Genomic DNA, 26,507 nt, shown 5'->3' with positions numbered 1-26,507 from the left:
AAAAAAGAAAAGAAAAAAAAAATTCTGCAATCTTTCACAAAAAGTGTGTAGAAAGGAAAGATTAACTGTATCTTTTTCTTTTTGAGCAGTCTTCATCATTCGGTGAGGTAAATCAGCTTTGCTCCACTTCCTTCTTTTCCTTCTGTTGTTTCACCAGTTCATAATCCCTCAAAAATGTGTTGCTACTATTCCTATCATACGGTCAAGGCTGCCTAAGAGGAAGCCAATTTCTACCAACGCATTGAGCTGAAAGCTAATATACGTAGAAGTTTTCTAGCTGATTACAACAGCTGCAAGCAGAAAAAAATGGCATTTCAACATTTTAATATGAAGTCTGACTATCAAACATGTTTTAACAAGCAAGTGTATCGTTTCAGTAATGGTTTGTTTACATTGACCATACCTTGACAGAACTAAAGAGGTCTCAATTTTTAGGGAAGGTTCTGTTTACTGAGAGATGGCTGCTTTTAATGGACATGCTCTTTGAACCTGAAAAGCAGTTTTGGACGTTGGGCAACACCTCAGGGGCCGCTGCTTCATCTGCGGTAAAATAGCATCCTTTCACTGATATCTGCATTTTTTAAGTCTAGTATTCTTTCAAAAAAATTAACGATCCCTGTCTTTTCTTGAATTCATTACCAGTGCCTATCTTTAAAATAAAGTGCTATATGGTTGTGTGGAGGAGATGCTTAAAGGCACAAGTGAGATAAGACATCCAAGGCCTACTAGAAACTGTATACACTGTTGCATGCCATATTTTTCAAAGTAGTTTCTTTGCCCCTTGGGACATAAATTCCTCTTGAATGTCACAGTTGAAAAGTTGAGAGTGATACTCTGGCCTGAAAAATATTAGCTGAGCCTCATTGCTTTAGCTAGGCAAAATATGGAATTTAAATGAAAACATCTGTTCGAAAAAATTCCTTATCCATCTTTAGACTTCCTATTAAAAAATTATTATTACTGAGTATATGGAGGATAACTAAAAATTGTGATGTTTGTGTGACATCATTTTTCCTGCAGGACACTTAAGAGTCATATATTTTCCCTGAAACACCTTAACTATCACATACTTGTCTTATTTTTGTGACAGTGTGCAACACAGATCACAAGTTTTTCTCTTAGTTAGCTGGAAACAATACAAAATCTGACTGTTTTCACAGCATGTGAAACTTGCTTTTTTGGTCCCATCTGGTATCAGCACAGAAAAACACAGAAAGGAAAGTATTTTATGCCACTCTAAAGATTCCTTCTGTGTCCAGTTGTTCAATGTAAGACAGTATGAGTGGCAGCTTAAGTTAGCTGCTTTGGCAGATGCTAAATCAAAAATGTTTAAGTCCAATCCAAACCAAGATAACATTTCTTAGCATTAATCACCTCAAACAAGGTGAAACTACCTGAAAACTTAGCTCTTCCTACTCACAAACAGTAGCAGAACATATCTTATTTTTTGCATTTGAGTAATGATGCATAATCTTCCTTTAATATTTTATTTATCCATGTAGCTAGAAAAAGTAATACTGAATGTTTGTTTCCTCTTCAATTTAATGTATTCTGAATGTACTAGCAATGAGGCACAGAACAGTTTTCTACATGTGCATGCATGTGCACATGCATGGGAAGAAAAGTTATTTCTCACGCACACAGACAACCTCACATTCTCAGCACCATAGATGAGATGTTCTGCTTTTGCGTTACACTAATTGTACTTTCTTTCCGTTTCTAGGCTGTCTCCGTCACAGAAATTAGTTATGTAAATTTTCTCTCTTTCAGTGCTTATTTGCTTTCATTAGGTTAGGAGGAAACCATGACTGTCATTAAATTAAAAAAAATCTGGTATAATGTTTTCTTGGACAATAAGAAACAATGCACTACAGAACTGTAGCTGAAGGCAAAAGGAACACCTTGTGGCCACCTTGGTTTTTAGAGGGTAATGACACACGTAGACAATAGTTCTCGTATTTGAACAAAGACACTTTCAATGTGTAGAAGATATTTAGCAATAAGGAAAGTGAAGGACATTTGACACATACGGATTTCACTGGGGTTTTTCCCCAACTTGAAAAAAAGGAAAAACAAAACCACTATTATTCCTTGTGGTACAATTCTAAAATACACACATATGTAGACTGAGTTAAATCCCCAGGAACAGAGAGATTTGAATAAAGATTTTAGTTACTTTTTACACCTAATTATTCTTTTGCAATCTGCATTTAAAAATACACAAAATTAACTATAGGGGTTGGCTAGTGGCAGCTCTAGAGTATTTAAATGTTAAGGATAGTTAAACTTCCAGTGGAGAGAGAGGTGAGACTGAAACAGCTCTCTACACTGCAAAAGTCTGAGATTTCAGAGAAGATACTTGATGTGCAAACTTCAGTAACTCCATGGTAATGCTCTTTTGCTCTGCTCTCCAAAGCAGAGACAAAAACACTGAACCAGAACACCTGGTATGTTTTCCATACAAAAGATTTCTAAATTAAAAGAAGCAGGGAATACAGAAGGCGACATCCTTATATCCACACTAGTTGACTGGAAATTAACCCCGCAAGCAGGTCAAATGACTGTGTACCACAGTTTTGCAAGACCAAACTTTTGGAACCTCCCAAAAGGAAGAGAGGTGGGACTGGCTGCAGCAAGTACAGCTGATTCCCAGGCTGCCTGCACGTGTCTGCCCCATGTTGCCTTCCTCCAGGACCCATGGGACAGCGCAGCCTGTCCCTGCTGCCCCATCCCCTACCCAGCACAACGGCTGGGCCAGGCAGCTCTCACCCCTTCCTCCACCTCTCGCTGCCTCCCGGAGCTAGGGGGTTACACAAGAGCGAAGGCAGATCTTTCGTCTGGAGTTACATAGAAAGTGAGGTGCTTTACAAGGCTTAAATACAGGTTTCCAAAGTCACCACGCATGTTCCTGTGAGAATAATTGGTTTTGCTTGTTAGTCATTCCAGTCTGGGAACTGCTGAACAAACAATGGGAATTTAATCATCTGGAAGCAGATTCTGTGAGCAAAAACATAATATTATTTTTTAATATACTTTCTTGGCTATAAAAAAAATCTTGGCCAGCTTTCCTTTGTTGTTCAAAGAAGTGTAGTAAGCCGCCTAATTTGACAAGAAAACCTCCAAGACTCCTTTCTGCTGCATCCAGACTAATTTGGCTGCTAATGTTCCATGAAAGAAATAAATCTTTAGAACACATTCTTATATCACTTTTCAAGCCTAATGTTTCCATACTACAGAAAAATTGCTAGGATCTCATATTTTCCTCCCACTATAATAGGGAAGATGGTCTCCTTACCAGAAACGTAATCACACAAAAAAAAAAAAAATTTATTATTATAAAGCTCCTTTTTACAAATTAAGAACATTGATTTTTCATTACAATGCAGAGCACTGTACATAATGTATAGAGTAATAACTCTATTGAAACACAGATATACATATGCAAATGGTAAATCATGAACAAGAACACAGGTTATTTGGAATGAAAATAATTCATTAGGGCCTAGTTCTTTCACAGTTCATTTGCTCCTAACTTGATAAATACCTTGGATTGTCAATTTTTGCCTTAAACATCCTCTTTTTGTGACTGTTTAAAGGTCAGAACTTTATTTAGAAATCTGTATGCATGTAAAAAAAAGAAAGAGGGACAGAGTAGGAAGTTAGACTCACTCAATCAGTTGTGTGAGCATCATTCATTTCCCCAGGTACATCAAGTATCCTGAGGATGTGAGCTACTCACTCATCATGCAGAAACAGTCAGAAAGTGCTAGATTTGTCCATAAAGGATTATCTTGAATATTTTCATTAACAAAGACAATTGCATTAGAGCAGCTAGTTCTCAAGCACCAGACTCCATGGCCTGAATCTCACAGCTCTGCTCCACACGGCAGCGCCACTGAAAGACTGTGAACACCTCTGACTGTTCAGGATTGGTTTGGTACTGCAAGATGAATGTAGGAGCACTGCATTTATCAACCTGATGTCAAAAATATTTGACATACATGACTGTATTAACAATAAAGGATATGGAAGTTATGCAGAAGGCTGAATCTCTACAGCATTTCCACAGGAACTGTACTGCCAGCTACAAGAGCAAATCTCATTATTTATACTGGTGTGCATAAAGGATTTTTGGTCCAGTAGGACCAAATCAGACTGTTTCTGAGAAAATTTGCCATGCAATGAAAGCACCCACCTTATTCATGACTTTGTATAAAGAACAAAGTTACCAGGGAGACGTCTGGTGACCAGATCTGTTCTCAGTGAAGATAATGACCGTATTCCTCCAAACTTCAGCAATAGCGGAAGTGGGGGTAGTAATATATAACAATTAGGAAGACGAAAGGCTACAGACTGAAAGTCAGGCTCAGTTTTACCGTAAACTTACCTTCAGCAAGCCAGTAACTTGTGTAGCTGTGCCTTGGCATCTCCATCTTCACAGGAAAACAAAGAAATTTACTGAATTCATAAGACTGTATAAAAGAAAATGTATCATCATCAATAAAATGGGAACTTTTCCAATCAAGTGCCATTAAAGCATCCAGTATATTTAATCTTCATTTCCTTTGTATCAATCCAGTTAATCCATGTGCTAATCCATTAGTTTCTAATTCATCAAATATTTATTTTAGTTTGCTTACAAATTGTCCAGGAAAACAAGTACAGCACTATTTTTAAGTATGTTCTTTTGTCCCCTTTACTGAAAATGGAGTGTGATTATTTCCCCCCCATGTAATGAATGTGACACAGTTTTTCATCAGTTTTGTAACAAGTGAAGTATTTGAAGTTTTCTAGCCTCTTGTTCAAAATACACTCTGAAAATGCATATTATATTATTCACAATCAATAAATATACAGTCATATTGGAAAATCACACATAGAAAACATTACACACAGGTGATTAAACACATGCTAAAAATATACTAACAATTCTCCTTAAATCCCAATATTTTTAAATGCCAAAATGCTTTACCATACACAGACACAATAAAATCACTTTGGTGTGTAGGCAGATCATGCTTAAATTGGATTTCCACGGCACAGACAAATGTTACAGATATATTAGTTGAGGACAATATTGATTATAGCTCTGGTATCATTCTGCAGAAACCTAAACAACACTCTTCACTGTAAAAGAGTATGACAAATCATGTTGTCAAACTACATAGTTCAGAAGCAATCACTGTTGGGGCAGAAGTTTCTGGCATAACTCAGTGTTATGACCAAATGTTGCTTAATATAACCTTACGTATTGTAAAGAGAAAAGCCCCAACTTTCCTTATCCAGAATCAGCCGGTACAACACTATCTCCTGTCTCCCCAAAAGTCTGCATTAGTACCTGCTCAAGTACAGCAAACATGGTGCCAAAACCTGACCATCAGCCAGGTCCTTTTCATTTGAGCTTATTTTCAGGAGGTTCTTGTTTGTCGATAATCAGCTCGCTTTAGTTCAAACTACTAGGATTTCTGAAATATTCCAGAAACGTCTGTCTGGGTGAGTCTAGTTCAAACTGCAGTGGTAATCTGCGTCAGTCCTAGGTCGTTGGACTCCTCTCTCTCTTGAGGACAGTAAGACGACATTTCCACGACTAGTCATACAGGTTTGTTTGTCCCTTCCGCTTCCCTCATATAAGCTGGGTCTTGCACAGTGTTTCTGACTCTGCTGGTGCTCTGCCTGTCCATCCTCATCTTAAAGGGGAAGCAGAAGTCCTTGAAACATCTCTTGAAGTTTTCATCCAAAAAAGCGTAAAGGATTGGATTGAGGCTGCTGTTGGTGTAACCCAAAGCAATACAGAAGTAATAGCTGGATATAGCAGCAGTGCTGTGCGACACGTCCCCTAACGCTTCAACCAGCACAAAAATGTGAATAGGAGTCCAACAGATAATAAAAACTGCCACAACCACAAGAACCAACCTGGTGATGCGGCGAAGGTTTCGATCTTTTTCTCGAGACCCCGAGAGAAGCCGTACGCTTTTAAGGCGCAGGATCATCAAAGTATAGCAAACAATTATAATGAGAACTGGAATAACAAACGCAAAGACAAAGACACAGATTTTCATGAAGATGTCCCACCACACGTAATCTCTGTCTGGAAATTGCAAGGAGCATTCAGTGCTAGCAGTATCTGGGAATGAAAGAAGCAAGAAGAAGAAAATTGCTTCATTATTAGATATTCTAAACAATGTAATTATCATAGCATAAGCTAGGAAAAGTGATTATCATGTAATGTGATACTAATACATGGAGTTATCATTAAATCACCCCAAGGAAAGCTTTCAACTACCATTGAAACTGGTTTTATGCAGCTGTCTCTAGAAATTACTTAAAGAGATAGGGGCTTTTTAAAATGCATAACATATTGTATAAAATTTATTTCCCATGGGAGGATCTAAAATGCAGAGCACAAAACCAAAAATTTGTAAAGATGTTTCCATTTAAATCTCACTGAGATTTAAAGCCAGAATGAGCACCATGTTCAATGGAGGAGAAATCTCATAATTATTATCAAACTATGAATGTTTTTGTCTGTGGGCGGAGACAGATTTTTGGTATCATGAATGGTGGGAGCTGAATGAGGTTTTGGTCGTAGGATGATTTTGCCAATATATGATAATTGTGCAATAATCTTTTCCCACGTGCCTTCTTCAGTGCAAACGGAATACACATAAGTGCTTGCATTCAGAAAAACTTATTTCCTGGCAACAGCTTCTTTTCAGTTGAACAGAAGCAAACAAAATATGTGTGTGCACGCAGTCAAATGGAACCTGCTCATTTTGCAGATCATGTCATCGAAAATTCAGCCTGCGCAGAGGCTGCAGGATCTGGGCCGCTGACACCAGCCCACTCCCTTTCTGATTGCCCACGCCAGGATTCAGAGTCACAGTCTGTCACTTGATTTTATGTCCCAGAAATATTCCATCTGACAGGAGGCTGCTAAGGAATGAAATATTTGAGGTTTAATTCGCTGACCTCACTGGAGCCTTCCAGCATATAAACCATATGGAAAACCAAGAAACAAGATAAATGGCAAGGCAAGAGAAGGGGTAAATTTACAACTACTATCAGCAGTTAAACTCTACTGAAGACAAGTCAAGGTAACACAGGGATTTTTCACTCTAAATTGTAGCTTAGATTTTGTCTTCTTGAGCACTGCATTATTCTTTGGATCTTTTTCATTTTCCCTACCAAATTTGTAATTCCTCTACAAATTATTATGTATTGGCTTTTATTGAATCAGATCTCAGGGTGAAATGATTCAATATACTCTTGCACATCACTTTTTCGTATCTGTCTCCAGCAGAACTAGTCAGAAACTTTCCCTCAAGCCGTATTTCCCTGCTATCGAAATGCTTCACAAATCAAGATGATATTGCAGAGAATTTGTTTTGAAAAACAACTAGGGGGGGAAGTTATCATTATGGTATCATACAGACATTTCCATGGTTAGATATCAGAAAGCTTTTACTGGGTGATATTGAATACTAAAACATTCAAATAAAAAAGTTGAAATCAAAGCTAAATATTTTGAGGTTTTCTTTTAAATAATATAACAACTAATGGATGATTCTGAAAGCTGAAAAGTGAAAAGACATATCTTTCAAGCCTGATGGAGGATGCTAAGCTGCCAGCAGAAGCAAGCCTGATGGAGAATCCTAAGCTGACAGCAGAAGTATGACTTAACAGGGTCTTGACACTCAGTCAACTTTTCTAAATCCTTTGTGATCTATGTTTTTGTAAGTGTAGTTGCTTTTACGTAATTTTATTCTAGAAATGTCAACAATCATCTTCAAAGAAGTTTTCACATTGATTATTACTGTGATTTGTAGTAGATCATGGCCTAGCAGCAGCAATAAAATCAGGATGCAGCTATAGTATCTAGACTAGTAAAGCTTCATTCAGATGTGCAGTTCTGGATAAAAGTGAGATGTGATCAGGGATGACTGCTCCGGACCACATCCAGCTAGTCACTAAAACCCCCTCCCAGAGGAAACTGCCTCTTCAGATCTACTGACGTAATTTCATATATTTATCAAAATAATTAGGTCATACTTGCTACATTTTAATATAATTTGTAGTTGACAATGGTATTTTAGAATTCCAAATTATCGAATACAAATTTAATGATTGTCTTACATCTCCTTACATTTTACTTTCATGGAAAATCTTATTCTAAATTCATTAATATTCATGTGTTTCACTTGATATATATAATGCTATGAAAAGTATGGAACCCATTTACATTTTCTCAGTTTACAGCTGGCAAACAATCAACAAAGATCCTTGTCATAATGCACAATATCATAATAATTTTCAGGAACTTTGGAAGAGAATGAAATAAATTGGATAATTTATATTTTGTTGCCTGAAAAGATGCAGAACTAAGTACAGTGTCACAAACTGAGTACTTAAGATTTCATACTAGCCTTTTCCACTCTGAAAGCAAAATATTCCAAATACATTGATATATTTAAGGAAAGTTATTGCATTCTAGATGGTATTTTAGTGTAAATATATTTTAAAATGTGTTTGATAAGCTACCATTTAAGATTAATCTTGATTTTGACAGAGGAAATACATTTCTGTTAGATACATTATTAATTATGTCACCTTCAGGCATCCATACTCCTCTGTACTCAAATGGAGCCTTCATACTATTACTGGGAATACTAATAGTACCTCTAATTTTATTTTTTTTTTTTAGGGAACAATTCTTCAGCAAGAAAGGCTCCATTAAGGCCAGAGAGGGAATATTTACACAGATGTAAAATTTATTCTGCAGGGAAAATATATCCAGAAGGACACCACTGGGAGCAATCCTGTACTGTGAGAACAAAAGGAACTAACTGAGCATGGGGTAGGAACTTTAAATATAATCACTTTCCATTTGATCTTCAGTTGTTGTTTAAATCTGAATCCAACAGAGGCCCTGTAGCATATAAACAACAACTATTTTGACCAACATAACATAAAGTTTCAGTCCTGAGCTCCAGCTGTCAGGCAAAGGGAGGATCCTTGCTTTTCCCCGTCAGCATTTATCAGTGCAATTCAGGAACACACCAGACAATATAATTGGCAGTAAATGCTCAAGAGAGACCTTAGATCAGACAAGCAGGGCTGAACAGTAGGGGCTGACAAGCATTTGCCAATAATTTCCAGCCTCGTTTGGCCCAGCTGAGCTGTGTATTACCAGTCTCTGTTTCAGGAGAAAAAAAAAGGCTGCCTGCCACGTAGCATGGAAAAGGCATTTAATAATTGCTGGTCTCAGAGCAGCCCCTTGATCTAAATGTGATGCTTACTGTGAATGACAGGAATATTCTGCTAGTCAAGCACACTCCAACAAAACACCTGACTGAGCCAATGTCCCACGGCCTTCAAGTTCTCATTAGTGAGACAATCATTATTCCCAAATGAAGATGCCTGGAAGTTAATGTCTCCTGAGCTAGACATTGTTTTATAGAGCCTGTCAAAACTTTACTGGGGAGAAGAGTTACAGCACTGCAGACCAGGACACTTGATCCCCCAAAGGGCTGAAAGAAGAGTTTCCAGAGGACTCTCCTGTCACCTACCCACCAGAAGACCAACAGCAAGAAAAAAATCTATATATCTTCAGCCAAATCAATCAGCCCTTGAGCAGCTGTTACTGAAATGTTTTGTTTACATTGATCTATGCCAAATAGTTTAACACACAGCATTTATTGTCTCTGCCAGATAGAACAGTGTCCTTATGTAAAGTTTACCATTTCTCTTGGGAGGAGTGAAACCTTTCTAATAGAAAAGGTTGTTAATTTAGGAAATTATTAATCATTTTCCAAAAGATTATTTACATCTCAAACAAGACTACCACCAAATAAATATGCATGTCTTGTATTTTATCGAGCCATCCATTAACAGGATGGCCCCAGCCCAAGGACATCATTAGAGGCCTCAAGCCATTTGAAGACACTGAGGTGCTCCTGCACCACAGTCATACCTGTGGGTATGAAGTATATGTGTGTGAGAATGCTTCTCCCCTTTCCTTCTCACGGAGGACTTCAAAATAAGATTAACCCCATAGCAGGGTAGTTTTGGTAATGAGTCACTAGTTATAGGGGCTAAATCCACAGTCCTTCATGGATTATGAATTTCAAGCAGAGCCTACAGGTGGTCTGTGTACAGATCTCACTGACTTCATGCTCTTGTAGTTGCTTCCCTGCCATGGTCTATATTCCCAGTTCCTCTGCTGATCCTTATTCTCAGCTTTTCCAAGTCTCCATATACACCCCCATCCCTTTTTAAAGAAGAATTTGAGATACTGTCACGTATAGTTTAGCTTGATTTTCTCTCTCCAGTTACTGACTTTTCCTTTCTTCACCATGCCTTCAATTTCTGTGAAATGGCTGTTGATAATAAGCTCCCAAGTCTTAATACTAATGATAGTTTTAATATTAATACTAATGACAAGCAATCTAGTTTCTGCTTTTGGAACTTCATCAGAACTACTCTCACAACACCTACAAAAAGCACCTTAAGCCCAAATTTCAAGTTTCATCCTAAACTGATCTTTGATCTGTCCACTGTAATCAAATTCCTGATTATTTTCCCCTGCTATCTGCTAGTATTTTTTGATGGTCTCATTCTAGCACAGGCAATGCTTCAAAGTGCATTTTGTTCTTTTAGTTGGCCAGGGCATCTGAGCTTAAATGATTTATATGTCATACTGCAATGTTCCACAATATATTTCAAAATGTCAGAAATTTAGACATATTTTTTGAAGAAGGAATCAATCAGGTTTAATGAATATTCAAAGCTACATTTTATGTCATCTGAGAAACAAAAAGACTGAATTTTGAATGCTCACACTCACCTTCCCTGACTTTGGTACCTCCGAGAACTATCGCAGATATACCAACAGATGAGGACAATAGCCAGATGCAGATGTTGATTATCTTCGCCTTGAGAGGCGTACGGAAGTCCAGAGCTTTCACAGGGTGACACACGGCAATGTATCGATCAACGCTCATCATGGTCAGTGTGAATATGCTGGTAAACATGTTATAATAGTCAATCGAAATAACTATTTTACACAGCACATCACCAAAGGGCCAAGAGTTCATCAGGTACTCAGTGCTTTGGAAAGGCATAGTCGTGGTAACTAGTGCATCTGCCATAGCCAGATTGAAAATGTAGATGTTGGTTGCTGTCTTCATCTTTGTGTACCTGACGAACAAAAAAAGTAAGGCTTTATTATTTCAAAATTTGATTGTGCACATTCAGATATGTAACAGTTTATCAGTCAGGCTTTGCCATAGTTGGGTTTTTTTCTGTCATTTCTAACTCATGACAGAACTGCACACAAATGCAAGACCCTTGGGATAATAGCAAACCCATTTGACTCAGTCTCTCAGCACCTGCATTAGCAGCTAGAACTATTCACCACAGGCAAAACCAGGTATATGAATACATTTAATCTAATTAGCCAAATGCTGGTTTCAATTCTATCTTCTCAAATCCTTCTACAAGAAAATATCATTGTCACATTTGCACGTGATCAAAACATTTTGTGTTTCCTTTTCTTATAGCTGTCAGTGATTGTGAGCTTTCTGAGTTTGTTTTGTGGAAGGAATAGTTATCCCATTCTCCGGTAAGGATCTATGTTAACTGTTACATCTGCCAGGCCAGATTGCCTCTTATATGAAAGTTTCTCTTCCTTGAATTCACTGCAACAATGCCAGCTTATACAAGTTTTAGTCATTTCCTTTCTTTGCTCCTTCATTTCCAATTTCTCCTCCTTTCTTTTCCTCAGCTTTTCCCAGTCCTCGCTTTTGTGACTGCTAATGTAAAAGATGACCATTGTTTAAGTAGGATACCACGGGGGGGGAAAAAGATCAGCATTTTTTCTGCATCCTTTAATTTCACCAAAATGAAGCACTTATTTTGTCCAGCTGGTAAAGAACCTAGGCCTACACAGAAGAATAGGATCTGGTTTTTTGAGACAGCACCCTGCTTTGTTCTGCCCTGATGACAGTCTGACTCTGGGGCACAGCCTGTGTCCCAGGGTGTGGAGGACTGCTTCGACTGCTCTGCTACGGGCACAATGAATGAAGGAGAGCCTGTTAACACAGGGATATACCTAACTCTCCTTTCTGAAATGCTTCCTCCCACTAGTTACTTTTGCTCATCGCTATTAATTTATTTTGAGATTCAATGACAGATTTTCCTTCTCAGAACTGTTTCACCCACATATTTTGAATGTGTATCCAAACTAAAAGGTGCACATGCAACACACACAGAAATATGTCTAGCTAGATTTTGATACGTATCACTAATAATTTATAGTGGAAATATAAGACTTGATCAGTCCAGCTAATGAACATGTAGGGCAATGTGTCTATTTGCCTTTAAAACTTTGATGTGTAAAATAAAAAATAAATTGAAAAAAGTGTTAACAAATTGTGCCCAATGAGTAAATTAGCTATTAATTAAAATATGGGCAGAAATGTCATTTTATGACCAACACAAAATGTTAAAAATAACATCAGTTTTTCTAAAACACTCTGATTACGACCTATTGAGAAAATGAAACCAAATGCTGGTTCAAAGCATAGAAAAGAGAACTGTAAGGGAAAAGAAAGTAAACCCTTCTCACCCAGGTACCATGCCCAGGCTCATATCTTGAACAAAGCCAGAGCCAGTGAAGCATTAGAAGTCTCTGAGCAAAGACAGCCAAAAGGAAGCAGCAACAAAAGCTCTGCGCTGTTGGCGTGACCCCCACGGTCCAGACTCCCTCTGCCCCAGTCTGAGCTTCTCCAAGATCAAAGGCAGAGCAAGGAGGCACCCGCCAGTCAGAGCTGAGCTTCTGCCCCCTCTCAGATCAATCTCCTCAACAGACCCTCCAGCAGAGGAGGCAGTCTGTCCTGTAGGTCACATTATAGCCCGTAAGGCACAGTTCAAACACAAATATGAGAGTATATAGCTAGAAGAAACAAATATAAGACACATTAACAGACTAGGAACTTTCCTCCTGGTAAAAAAAAAAAAGCAGTTCTGAGTGCATCTCAGCTGTAAGACTGAACAAAAACTCACTAAACGCTCAGATTGCAAATCCGTGCTAAAATGGACTAATTTCCATTAAATGTCTGAAAAGGAGTAGTAGAAAGGTGATTTTACTTCTACGGGCATCACTGACGATATTTGGAATTGTTGTCTTGTTCATATTGCAAAAAAAAAGATTATGAATAGTTGGAAAGGATGCATAAAAAGCACCACAAAAATAAGTGAAAGGACTGGAGAAAATTCTTACTGTGAATAACTTAAAAAGATCACCACATTTAGTTTATCAAAAAGGAACACTGAAAGGCGACTTGACTACAGTGTCTGAGGACCTCCACAGGGAGAAAACAGCAGGTACTGAAGAGCTCTTTCTTTGAGACTACAAAGAAAAGCACAACAAGGACAAATACGTAAAAGCCAAAGCCAGACAAACTCAGCTTAGAAACAATGACAGATTTTTCCTAACAGCTAAGGTGATTATTATTGGGAACAAATTACACAAGAAAGGAGTAATTTTTCCATCTTTTGATGTCTCCAAATCAATGTCTGCTGCTTTGCAAAGGGTGTGCTTCAGTCAAATATAAGTTACTAGACTCAATACAGGAATATTTAAATGAAATACAATGGCCTGTGATAAGCAGAGGTGAAGTAACTAGTAGTTCTTCTGAATCATTACTTCCGTAGATCTTTAAAAACTTCCCCAAGGGTTGGGATAGCGAAAGTTTGCTTTCACATACAGAAGAATTAGTTTGACCTTTTTTTCCTTAAAGAAACTCAGAAAAGTAGTGAAAAATAACTAAGAGGATTTTATTAGCCTTGAAAAATCAAATATCTGAAACTCTTTATATCTAACATTTCCTACTCCGTGCAACCTTAATTCAATTCTTTTGTGTGTGTGACACTGTGACCATATATACCATATTTTCCCACTACCCCTTTCCTTTCTCCCCCCAGCCTTCCAGCGGCAGACTAGAAAAGACCCTCTGTAAAATAGAACTAGTTTTTTAGGTAACTTCAAAATTCAAATTTTTGAAGCTGCAACATAAAGCATGTTCTCTGTATACGTATTGCTTCTATTACACATGTAAAGTGAGCAATTTTGATTTCTTGGGCTATGCAACACATGCACATATAAGAAAACTACTTTTCCTCACTACTATTGATCCAACAGGAAGGATGTCTTGTCATTCACAGGCAGTAAGAAATACAGAGTCATCCCAGCATCAGCATTTAGACAACTTCCAACGTAACCAAATCAAAGCTGTATATGGGAGTGAAAATATAATGTGGAAAAGAAAAACCCGCAGTGTGCCATTCCTCCCATAAAGCTCTATGAAAGACTGGGCTCATTTCAGGGGCACATACACACATAACAATCCCAGGTTTGATAACCTTACCCAGTGTGCATCTAGTGCTCCCCCACAGCTCACCAGCCTGGCAGTCCCATGACTGGCCTTGCCCAAATCCACCCCAGTTCACAGACCACAGATGCCTCCTTGCACCACTCACTCTGAGCCAGAATAGGCATCTGACTACTTCTCTGCCAGACGTTGAACAAGTAGGCAGGAGACCAATAAATACTGCTCCAATAAATACTTTATTACATTTAGACACTCAGTTCTCCCAGGCACTGCAGAGGCATCATTCGTACCTAACTCAGGGATGAAGGGTGCACCGGTTAACCTCAGCAATGCTAAGTCCAAGCACATTTTACTGATGCAACGTTAAAACTCATTGATCCCACACACGTAATGTAAAGAGCTTGATTACTTTCACCTGAAAGCATTGGCGTCCGTGTAAATGAGATATTGGCCTTTAAAGTTGTTAGGCAATATAGATTAAATCATACATTCATTTAGAAGTTCATAAAATTCAGAAATGCCTTCGAGAATCTGGACTCAATCATCCAAACTCCTTTCAATGTTTTTAATTAAACACCTAAAAATTATTAAATGCCTACATGCATCTGAAGATATGTGCTTGCAGGCTTAATCAAAAGTCCAGTTAAAGTAATGGAGTGACTGCTGTTGCTGTCAGACACTTTGAAGTGGACCCTGGTAGAGTCTTGACTCGAACATGAGATGAGGGATTTAACTGCTTTTCTACAACTCATTCTATTGCACCAAAATATAGGAGGCAATATTTTTATGTGGTCTGGGGTTTTCCCACCATACTCTCCATTCCCCCAAATCTGCACTTGAACAAGGCCAAAACAGTGATCGAGTAAAGGAATCTTGTCTTCCTTTGCAAAATTAAAATTATTGATTAAATACCTGAATTTCATTTAAGGAAAAAGTACTGCTATCTGCTTTAATTAGTCTAGCAGAACAGATATGGGAAACCTGGACATAACTACAGCATAGATGGCACAGTGGTAATTAATGACCAACTGTCCTGGTTTCGGCTGGGACAGAGTTAACTTTCTTCTTAGTAGCTGGTACAGTGCTGTGTTTTGGATTTAAGTGTGAGAATAATGTTGATAACACTCCGATGTTTTAGTTGTTGCTAAGTAGCGCTTATCTTAAGCCAAGGACTTTTCAGTTTCCCATGCTCTGCCAGCAAGCAGGTGTGCAAGAAGCTGGGAGGGAGCAGAGCCGGGGCAGCTGACCCGAACTAGCCAAAGAGGTATTCCATACCATGGAATGTCATGCCCCGTATATAAACAGGGGGGAGTTGGCTGGGAGGCACGGATCACGGCTCGGGAACTAACTGGGCATCGGCCAGTGGGTGGTGAGCAATTGCATTGTGCATCACTGTTTTTTTTCTTCCCCCCCCCTTTCCTTTTTTTTGTTATATTCCTTTTCATTACTATTATTATTATATTTCATTATTACTGTTGTTAGTATTATATTTTACTTTAGTTATTAAACTGTTCTTATCTCAACCCACGAGTTTTACTTTTTTTTTTCCTTTCCTCCTCACCCCACTGGGAGGGGGAGGGGGAAACAGCTGCCTGGTGCTGAGTTGCTGGCTGGGGTTTGAGTAGCCACAGTGCCTGTCATAGGGATTAGAGTAGCTGCAAAAAAATTTTCTTAGTGTCTTTGAGATACAACTTTCAAAGACCATTAAAATATTTATTGTTGTATAAACTACTGTTATATAAACTGTTCATGGGAAAACCCATATCTAGAAAATGGTTTGTTAAATACTGGGATTTCATAACAAGGTGATAACTTTTCTAATACTACATAGGAATGGAAGATCTCTCTCTTAAATCAGGTGTTAGAATCTAATTTCAAGAGGCAGAAAAACCTCTGATGACTTAAGCTGTTTGGTGGATCTTGAGACTGCTTGTCAAGCTATAAGCAGGCCACAAGCCTCTGTAGACTAAATAACTGGAAGATATATGGAAACTCCGCAGAAAAATAGTCAAGATGAAAAATAAAACTTTGGTTTGGATGTACTTTTGATAGATATGTGATGATAGTTTTTAAGAAGCAAGTTTTAAATGATGTCTACTTACATGTCAAAAGTAAAATTCTTAAAACTGTCACAATTTAGGCTAAGTCCACTTTCCAAAAGTGGAAAGTTCTTTGAGACTGACTTTAGACTGACCCTTAGAAAATTTCCCCCATTTCTCAGTTGACTCATCATTACTGTACTTTTCCTTCTGGAGTACAATTTAATTTGCACATTTTTTTAACGCAGTAAATAGGAAGAAATCACACCTCCAGCCTAAGCTTATCAATGAAATTGTGGTAGCAGAAGAAGGAAGCATGCTATTAAGGAGTTGGTATGCTTTCAGAAAAAAATCGAAATGCATTACTAAATCCGCTAGTAGAGCCCCTTAAAGTTATTATCTCAAGCAGAGGAGAGGAGTGTGATTCTAAAGTACACCGTACCATTAGTGAAGCTAATAAAAGCTGAGAAGGAGGCTCTGGTCAAATTTTTTTCATGTAACTGTAATAGGCTGAAATGTTCCCTGCAGTATGAAATGAGGGATGGGGAGGGGAGCAAGACTAACAAATATACTACAACAACATTCTCCAGCAGCAGAGTGAAAGTACAAAAGCATGAAATACAACAAAATATAACAAACACATATTTTTGGCAGATACCTGAGTCAGTGAAAGAAAAAGAAAGCTAAAGCACATCTAAAAGCAAATTGCAAAAACACCTATCGGCAGGATGCAGGCTCTGTTCCGCTAGGTTCCTCTGAATGAAGCATATGGAGATCAAGCAGCTGAAAAGCTTAGTCAGGAAAGCTCTAAATCTCAAGGCTATACTCAGGGCACACTCCATATCATACTGCATCAGAACAGGGGGGAAAAATAAAAATAAAAAAAAACAACCCAGGAGGATCTATTCCAAACATATACCGTGTCAAAAGGATGGCTCAGCTATCTTTTGGATCTTCATAATTCAATGCAAAAGGCTTATGCCAGTATGAAACTAAGACTGAGGTCATTTAAAGAATGTAAAAATCAATATGCTGCAGTTTCCATGTTCATATTGGGTTGTATGTTATTATCACATTTCGAATGACAGCCAGAATTTAGCTGTAGACAGGACCTCGGAAAACACTTTCAATAAAGGCAAACATTGTTACTGCACACATTTAAAGGTTGCCTGTCTTTAACATCAAAATTGTTAGGAGCCTACAAAAAATTGTATATGTTGCCTACAAAATAGTACCCTAAAGTGGAATTCTCTTTATTAATAAGCACCTGTAGGTATCTATTTTTAAGCAGCTTAAAGAAGAAAAGCTTGATCTTGTCTTTTATTCTCCCCTCAGGAAGCATAATCTACCTGAATGTCAGAAGGTATCATTAAAATCCTTACAATTTACCACTACCATTACTCCTCTGAAGAAGCCATAAACTGAGCCTGAACAAGATCTTGCAGATTTAGATTAGATGTGGAAGGTTTTCTTCTTGAGCTAAAGAACCAGCTTCTGAATTAGAGAAGTTCAAGTCTACATATATCCTGGTCAAAATGAAGAAAAATTCACACTGTTTAACAAAAATGAACTATTTTTCTCCTTCTATGATAAGGACTTTTAATATTTTTACGTGAGCTTAAGAGCCTCTTGTTGAAGAAATATGCTTAATGTTAGAAACAGCAATATTGTGAAATTTTTGCTTCCATGATTTTGGTAGGAGAGCTCAGAGAAATGTCAAGGCGCTGTGATTTAAATTGGTACTTTCCTCAAAACCAGTATGTCTAATATTGTTATTAGAGAGCCTAGACAATTAGCTTAGATTATGTAACTGATTTTTTGACCTCTATTGGTAAGTAAGATGAATCTAGACCTTGTCAAGCAGCTGACTGTCTCTTGAGAAAATTTATGCTGCTGCAGATGTTTTCCAGTGACCAGTCATGCTACGGGGAGTTCCCGGAGTGTTACACAGCCTATCCTAATCCTTCTTACTTGCTACAGGTACATTGCCCTGGTGAGTGCTGAGTCTCTGTCAACATCCATGTTTCCCGTTGTTCTTATCTCTTGGAAGGATTTTTTTTCATGAAGGACATGAGCTCCCTTAGCAGAGCAAAGTGCTTCCTATGTGTTTGTGGGAGAGGGAAGTGAGTAGGACAGGGATTGCCTGGCAAAGAGAACAAATCTCATTGCTCAAGGGGACAGGGATAGCAGCTCTAGCAGAAGATTTTTCAGGGTCTTGCTTTCCTTCTTATTCTTTGGAGAGGCTCTGATCTCCATAGGTAGCTATGTATGCAGAAGTTGGTTAGAAGCAGCCAAATGTTGTTGAACGTTGACTTCCCCTAGATGTTTCTGCAGGAGACAAATAAGGAAACAATTCAGAAATCTCTCATCTCACACAGGCATCAAAACAAGGCACCTCGTCTCCATTTTGCCACAGGGATGAATAATAACTGCCACTGCTGGGAGTGTTTTATAGGACAACTACACACTTCCAAGTGAGGAGATTTGAATCTCTGGTCAGCACTCCTGTAATAAAGTTGAATGGGAGATAAGGGATCTCACTCTATAACAAGTACAGGATTACGTGGTAAGGCAACAAATCCATATAACATTAGTGAGCCAGCTCAGGGAAAAGTCATCAGTCCCTTGTAGGAGACAGCTGGGAGGCTTTCTCTGAACTCTACCCATTCATCTGTTTTCCTCACCTGCCTCAGAGAAGCCCACAGCACAGACCAACTGAACACACACATTCCCAAAGGAGATGATTCAAGTGAAATGCAGGAAACTTTAAGACACAGTCAACTGAACAGCACAGCCGGCAGCTTCCATGGTGAAAATATTCTTCTTCTCCTGTGCACTTTAACAAACCAGTCATTCTGAAAGGCATGGCTAACAGTAAGTCCTGATGCTGTCTCCCAGCCAGCAGCATGGTAAAAAAACTTTTCTGAGTGTGAACACTAAATGAACATTGAATAGCTTGTCCGAACTAATCCTACCATGCAGGTTCCCATCTGCCACTACTCAAGGGGGCTTTTTCCAGTTGCCCTACGGTAGCCACAGTGGCTAGGCTACCTACAATGCAGTGGGAAGTGGATTTGGCTATGTAGTCAGTCAGCAAATATAAAATCCTCTGTCTTCCAGGTGCAGTGTAGCTAAGTTTGGGAACCCTAGATATTCACTTATAATGCACTGCTGAATGGCACTGACTTTTGGAGCAGAGACAAGGAGCCAGGCAGAGCACCACCTGGTGCATAGGTGGATTGGCATGAGGAATGGAAGAAACGGAAAGGTTCTGCACGCTTTCTTGCCAGGTATTAGTGGAAACTCGTGCGCTGAAGAAAGTCGTGTTAGGCTCTCATACTCATGCAGGGAAGACAGAGGTTTCATTGTAAATAATGTCTCAAAACAGAAAAGAGCAAACTGCCTAGAATTAATTTTCACTTCCCTAGGGATTAGAAGGTGAATCTAATGAGAGCTGAACCCTCTGGCTTCAGGAGAAATAAATAGATCAAAGATGATACACAGGCTAGTATGCAAACTTCCCAATAGGACCATGGAAATGCTGTGCACCTTTACATATTCTTTATTTATATTCTTTTTACATTTTGCAGAATGCCAGCATGGTCAGACACTCCTCTTTCCATGTCCTTGTTCCATCTGTACACACCCCTTCCCCACAGCTAATTCAGTTTGTGCACTGATGCCTCTCAAACTCCACAAAAGAGAACAACAATAAACAAAGCACAAAGTCTTCCTTGAGCAGAAGAGCACAGAATCCACACTTTGCAAGAATTATCTGATTTTTACACATGGGAGGACCAAAACAGAGACATGAAGTAAACTTCCTAGAAGTAGAGTTTATCAAAGTTTTTCTGGATGCTTTTCCTTTAGAAAGCAATATGTAACTGAAATCAAAACTCTCCTTGGGAACTCATCTGTTTCAGAGAATTTAGCTTAAGGGACAAACTAATCACAGTTTGAATAGACAGTGAGAGTAGGCAAGCCAGGAAGATTATCCTCCCTTACTTTTAGTGCATCCTAGGCCATCCAAATCACCAAGTTAAGAATTTTCTGCCACAACATCCTTTCAGCAAATTCAAAATCCTCTCTCAGGAAAAATGAAATGAAGGGTCTCCACTCTTCCCTCGCTCTGCCCCCTTCACCAGAAGGGTTTAGCCAACCTGCCCTCTCCAACACCATCTCCCCGCTATGCTCTCTTCCCATGTTTCGTCCAGGAGCATGAGCTTCCCCACCACTCTCCTGGCTGAGGACAAGAAAGCTATCTCAAGCTTTCTGCCTTGCGAGCAGCCAAAATGGAAAGTTCTTGTAAGTTTTCACTTTCTGCCAGTTCAAAAGGGCTCCCTGTAATTTGTCTTGCTTCCAGATGCTGATTCCAGTTACGTCTTTCTCTGAAATAAATAACTACCTGGCTGCTAGCCCAGCAGAAGTGTCTGGATGGATAGCAAATTACTTTTCAGAAGCCAAACGGATTACTTGCTATAAGCTATAGCCTCTCTCTAATGCTGTCTTTAGTAAATATTCCTTCCAAGACTTTCCTCTGCTCTCTCTGCTTTTTCAGTATCAGCTCTTCTTATCACAGAATCGTATTGGGAACTCATGTTGAGTATCTTGTCAGCTTATAAACCCCAGGTCTCACTTAGTCATTGTCTAGCAGGGTATTAAAAGTATTAGAAACATTCAAATTTGGTTTAAATGTACTGTGCTTGTCAAACTACCAATACTGTTTTATAAACCTGTCCTCTTCCGTGTTTCCTGTTACCCTGGTCTTTGTGCCATCTGTAAAAACTGTTGGTAATGATCAGTCTTCAAAGTTGTGATGAAAATTATGCCAAGTTTGGCCAAACCTTGCAGAACCTACCAAAATTACCTCCATTCAGTGAGGTAAGGCTAGATGCTCTTTGAGGTCCTGTGACGAATTACTATCAATCCATTTGATACCTCTGTACTGATAATAGTAAGGTGTCAAATGTTTGATCAGGTAAAAAAAAGGTAAAAAGCCATAAACCTCACGAAGTATAGTACAGCTCAGCCTTTACTTTTAGCAGCCAAACCCTTGATTTCATAAAAGAATGAAATCATACCAACTGCAAGTAATAGGGAACAGGTAATTCAGTTAGGTTGACTCTTTTGGAGCTTCATTTTTCATTTCAGAACAATATACTTTCCGAATGTAATTTAATAAAATTAGAACAATAATTTAAAGCAAATTAACAAGTAATTTTTGATGTTATCAAAATCTATTATTGATTTAAACCAATATATTGAATCAATTTCATTTTTTTATACTTTTTTTTTATATATTTTCATTCTTGTTTCGAATGAATGATGGAGAAGATTTTAAAACAATCTGGAAAGGAGTCAATTTTATACGACATTTCTTAATAGACTCTTCCTGTTACATAAGATTCCACCTGGTTTGATGAATATAAGAACAAAAATGTATTAGTAGTTACATTTTTTCTTCAACATTAGACTAAGCAGAGGAATACAAGCTTTCTCTTTTCCCTTAGGAATCAATCTACATATCTGTGACACAGCCTCTTGTTAAAACTGTTTTTGAATATAGAAAATTATTCAGTTCACTGGAAGCTTGAAAGATAATTTTAAAAGAAATATAGGATTGGCTATTTAGGATCCTGATGATAGCAGCTGCTCTCAGTAAATGACTTCAGGAACAATGAGGGTAAGGCACATACATAGGAAAAGTGAATCTGGAGTGGGTAAGAGACAGCATCTCTCAGAGTTTTTACCAGAGTACGTTTATGGTTTTGATAAGGGCAAATCCATAGTTAAAGTTGTAACTTTAGTCAGGAGACTTTTCTTCCCCTACAGCTGTCACAAGAAAGCACCATTTTCTTTAAAGCCAGCACTAAATTTCAGAGAAATAAAGTCAGGAGGGAGGAGGAAGAGAGAAAAAAGACTTTTTGCTTCCAAGGACAAGTAATTTTATTTATCAACTTCAGCCAACTATTTCACCTCCAGAAATATCTTCTAAGACCTCAGAGGTAAAGCTAATCTCAAAAGAAAAACTTTGGGGTTGAGATAGATTCTGATCATGCTAAGACACACATAGCTGTATAACTTTACTCAGGTGAGGTCAGATAACTTCACCTGGTTTCTACAAACCCATTTCATGCCTCTTCTCCTCCTCCATAGGGGGAGGACTGTGCTTCCCACATAGTATCTGCATTTCCCACCGGTGCAAGAGGCAACGTGATGCCCCCTTTCTCTCTTATTCCCTCCGCAGGAAAAGCAGTGGCCGCAGGAGAGAGTTACATCCCGTGTGCCATGGCTCGGCGTGAGCGAGGCACTCTCAGCCCACCCGGCTGGCTGCTGGCCTGACAGCAGACCCCGTGGGGCTGGTACACGTGCCTCACAGCTGATCCGAACACAGGGAGAGTTCCTGCAAACCACCCACACCGTGAGAGCCGACTGCAATGGGCGTGCAAAGGGTGCAGGTTGCATTGCGTACTCAACACAGAGCTCTTTCTGCACATTAAAAATAATCACTCTCAGTGTGCCTGAGGAGTCTGGGGTGCTTACAATAGCCCTGGTCTTGCTCTGTTAGGATTTTTAGTGATTGGCTTTTGGCTTTTAAATCTAACAGTTGCTGTGTGTTTAAAGACAGTGAATACCAGTATCTCTGTTTTACATGTGACGAAACCAAGTCACAGGGCCATGAAGTGACCTTGTCAGGACAGGACAAAGTGTTGAAGCCTGGTAGTGAAACCAAGAGAAGAATTCAGGTCTCCTGAGACATGGTTTAACAGGCCATGCTACCACCACCATACTGAAGTACCATTCCCACTTAGCCTTCAACACAGATCTCTATTTACAGGAGCTGTATCAAACTCAGCTACTTTTCTTTCAGGAGCTTGTACATGTAATCAAAGTGTCATTCTCCTGGTATTTTTCCCTCTGAGGTAACTCTGAGGTGGTTTTCCCTCTCAGTAGAAACACACCCCACCACACCTGAAGGAGATTTCGGACACCCAGCACTCTATGCACAGGCTGCTGAGATGCTGACTCGCTGGTCTCCATGAGCTTCTTTTGCGGCCCTTGTGCAGAAGTAGCAAAACCACCCCTGTGGGGGTATTAAAGCAAGGAATTGGCCAAGGCCTGCCTATGCCACAGCTTGTGGCTGAATTTGAGCCTGTTTCTGAGGCATCTCAAGACTATTTGGAGTCTCCTGAATCTACCTGAGCTTTGACACTTCAACAGTTTCACTGAAAGTCTCAGAACATAAGAGATCTTGTTTGTGTCACCCAAAAGGTGACTCAGTGTCAGCCCTGAAGTGGTCGGGCAGTTGGACTAGATGATCATTGTAGGCCCCTTCCAACTGAACTATTCTAACAATGTTAGATGTTGTTTAAAAGAGCAAAGAGAGGAGGAGCCGTGCCTGCCTTGCCTGCCAGTCCAGAGGGGGTTAGGAGGAGAAGAGCAGATCTGGAATTCAGAGAGATGAGAAATGGCAACGAGGGGCATCACACAAACCCTGTGCTCATCTGGAGGGTAAAGAAGAGCCACAGTCTGTCCCCATCCTCCTTTAGAGTTGTGGCAGCCGGAGGAAAGGCAACGTGGGACGGCTGGGGGACACAATCCCCCTCTCCCTTGCCACCTTCTTTCACAAACTTCCCACAGACCTTGGCTTTCCACACAAAAGGACATCACTGCAGGCTACGTTTTTCAATGGGTCATGAAAATCCATCTTGAGATGCAATCATGCAGAGAGTGGATGTGAGAGAAAGAGAGAGGGAGATGAGAGGTTAGGACAAAAATGAAGAAAATATACCTCTTAGACATTTGGAATATTTTGAAATCATAAGAAATGTTTGAAACTGTAGGTTTGTGTATACATGCACTTCAGCTAATGATTCTAGCAGTGGTTAAAGCATTTGCCACAGATAAAACCTAGGAGAGGAGGATACTGAAAAAAAAAGAAGAAAAGAACCAACAGGTGTTTTGTCATACTTATTTTTTTGATCATGTAATCAAGAGATGGACCAAGAGGAAATTGAAGCAAAAGGCTAATGTAGGAACTAGTAGGAGAGCAAGCCATAGCTAGCTAGACCCTCACAAAAATAATCTTACGAGGGTAACAGAAGGAGAGAAGAAAGGAAATACATATGCACCAGTATAATCCATACATGCTAACTTTTAGGGCTCTGGCTAAATTTGAATTTATTTCCACTGCCCAGGCCAGTTAATCAACTATCATTGTTAGTGACTGATGGCTTAGAAAATCTCTGCCTTTGCAGCTGTGTGTGTGTCAAGTATGGAGTCTCTCTTCTTGCGAGAGAAATACAAAAAGAAATGAAATCCCTACTCTGAATGAAGGGCAAAAGGGCGTGCAGGGGTATAAAAGTTACAGCATCACAAAGCTGGAGCAAACCAGTTTCTCCAAATCGACCACAGGCATCTTTATTTAGTGCAGTGACTATTAAAGGGGAATTTATTTCCGTTACTCAAGAGTATTCACCTGGTTATAATTCATCTTTCATAAAGTACCTCATCAACAACTTCACTGCCTCTAATTAACTCTCCCCTATATTATCTGACAGTTATTTCACCATCCTGCAACTGCTTGACCCTTGTCATGCATGCTTTACTAACAAGATCCCTTCCAATACCTCCATTTTTCTTTCTGTGTACAAGCTGATTTAATTTGAGCAATGAATACTCCACAATTATTTTTTTTTCAGAATTTTTTGCAGGATTCAAATGGACTGTGAAGCAAGAGTCCAAAAAGTTGCATGATTTCAGTCCCCTTGGTTGCTCATTACGGTCCTACTGATCTGTACTGTCCAGACATTTTTATAACTTGCAAAAGGAAAGGACAAAAAGAGAGAGAAATCATAGTGCAAGCTAAAATACACACCAATACACAAGCGTAAGTACAAGTATTGATGCATTTCACCAATAGTGTGATACGAAAAACTAGCTAACACAGATACACAGCTTTCTCCTGTTCCCTGAAAAACGTTAGGAAAGGTAGATCCCTCTCAGCATCTGCTCTGCTTTCTTCAAGCGAACACCAACAACTGGAGTCAAACACCACTAGACAGAGAAACAACATCTCTTGCTTTACATTAAGCATTTCCACATATTTTTATAATTTCCTTTTTCTCCCACCTTGTTAAATGAGCCGCTAGGTGACAAGGTAGCAATGTATCAGTGTCCATATGACTAGACACATAAGCTGTCCCTCAGGGACTCCTCACAGGGGAAAAAAAGCTGCCTTGCAAAAGTTTCTTTCTTCCACTTGAGCTTTCCCTCGGATGCGAGCAGCCTCTCATCCCTAGAGGGCACCCGATGAACGCAGCTCCGGGGCACAAAGCGCCTTTCCCGCAGGCTGCAGGATTTGTCACTTTTAACCAGCTTCTCCCTTCTGTCTCTAACTGCGCTTCCAGGCAAACCACTGGCACTGAAAAGGTTTGGGTCATTCCAGTTGCTTTTTTCCAGCTCCTCATGTAAGCACACCCAGAGAGCTTCCATAAACTGCTCCCCCCCCCCCGCCAAATCTAGGGGTGGCCATTTGTACCAACAGGTACTCCAAAGCCCCTTACCTTATGATGACAAACATGACCAGAGAGTTTCCCACCAAGCCGACAACGAAGACCACCGAGTAGACAGCAGTGATGATGATGGGGATGGCAGGGGAGATGCTGGTGTGGTTGTGCTGGGCGTCCCCGAAGGCCCCAGTGGCGTTGCCGTCGTAGTCTGCCCAGCCCAGGAGCCAGCTGCTGCTGGTGCTGGGGGGACGACAGGGCCCCGGGGAGCAGGTGGAGTCCGGCTCCTCCCGGAAAATCTGTACGGGGGCATCCATAGGGGCACAGCCCCCACGGGCAGGAGGGAGATGGGGAGGAGAGTGCAGGCAGCAGGAGGCAAGTACGCTGGAAAGAGGGAAGAGAGGGAAAGAAACAGAAGTGCTATTGCAACCACAGGATGTTAAGACCTCTGAAATTTGTATGTAAGTAATATTTGTAATAAGGGGAGCTCTGCTGTGATGGGAACAGCAATTTGCCAAGCAGAGATTTAAGCAAACCACATTCATATTAAATAATTACAAGTTTTACGT

General features: G+C 39.6%; 1 protein-coding gene across 2 annotated transcripts; it reads right to left on the bottom strand.

Moving 5' to 3' along the window:
• Positions 1–5,591: 5,591 nt before the first annotated feature.
• OPRK1 (opioid receptor kappa 1) lies at positions 5,592–26,255 on the bottom strand. Of its 2 annotated transcripts, none has more exons than XM_050891611.1 (3): positions 25,996–26,255; positions 10,844–11,196; positions 5,592–6,124 (listed from the first exon to the last, which is right to left on the bottom strand). In XM_050891611.1, the coding sequence occupies exons 1-3, from the start codon at positions 26,253–26,255 to the stop codon at positions 5,592–5,594; spliced, it is 1,146 nt and encodes a 381-aa protein (XP_050747568.1). The 2 variants fall into 2 exon arrangements, with proteins under 2 accessions (XP_050747568.1, XP_050747569.1); XM_050891612.1 differs by having other exon boundaries at positions 5,592–6,114; positions 10,840–11,196; positions 25,996–26,099.
• Positions 26,256–26,507: the final 252 nt, after the last annotated feature.

The sequence above is a fragment of the Gymnogyps californianus genome, chromosome 2 (genome assembly GCF_018139145.2).
Source record: "Gymnogyps californianus isolate 813 chromosome 2, ASM1813914v2, whole genome shotgun sequence".
NCBI lineage: Eukaryota > Metazoa > Chordata > Aves > Accipitriformes > Cathartidae > Gymnogyps > Gymnogyps californianus.
The sequence above is the reverse complement of the archived record's forward strand: the minus strand, read 5'-3'. Positions and strand labels throughout refer to the sequence as shown.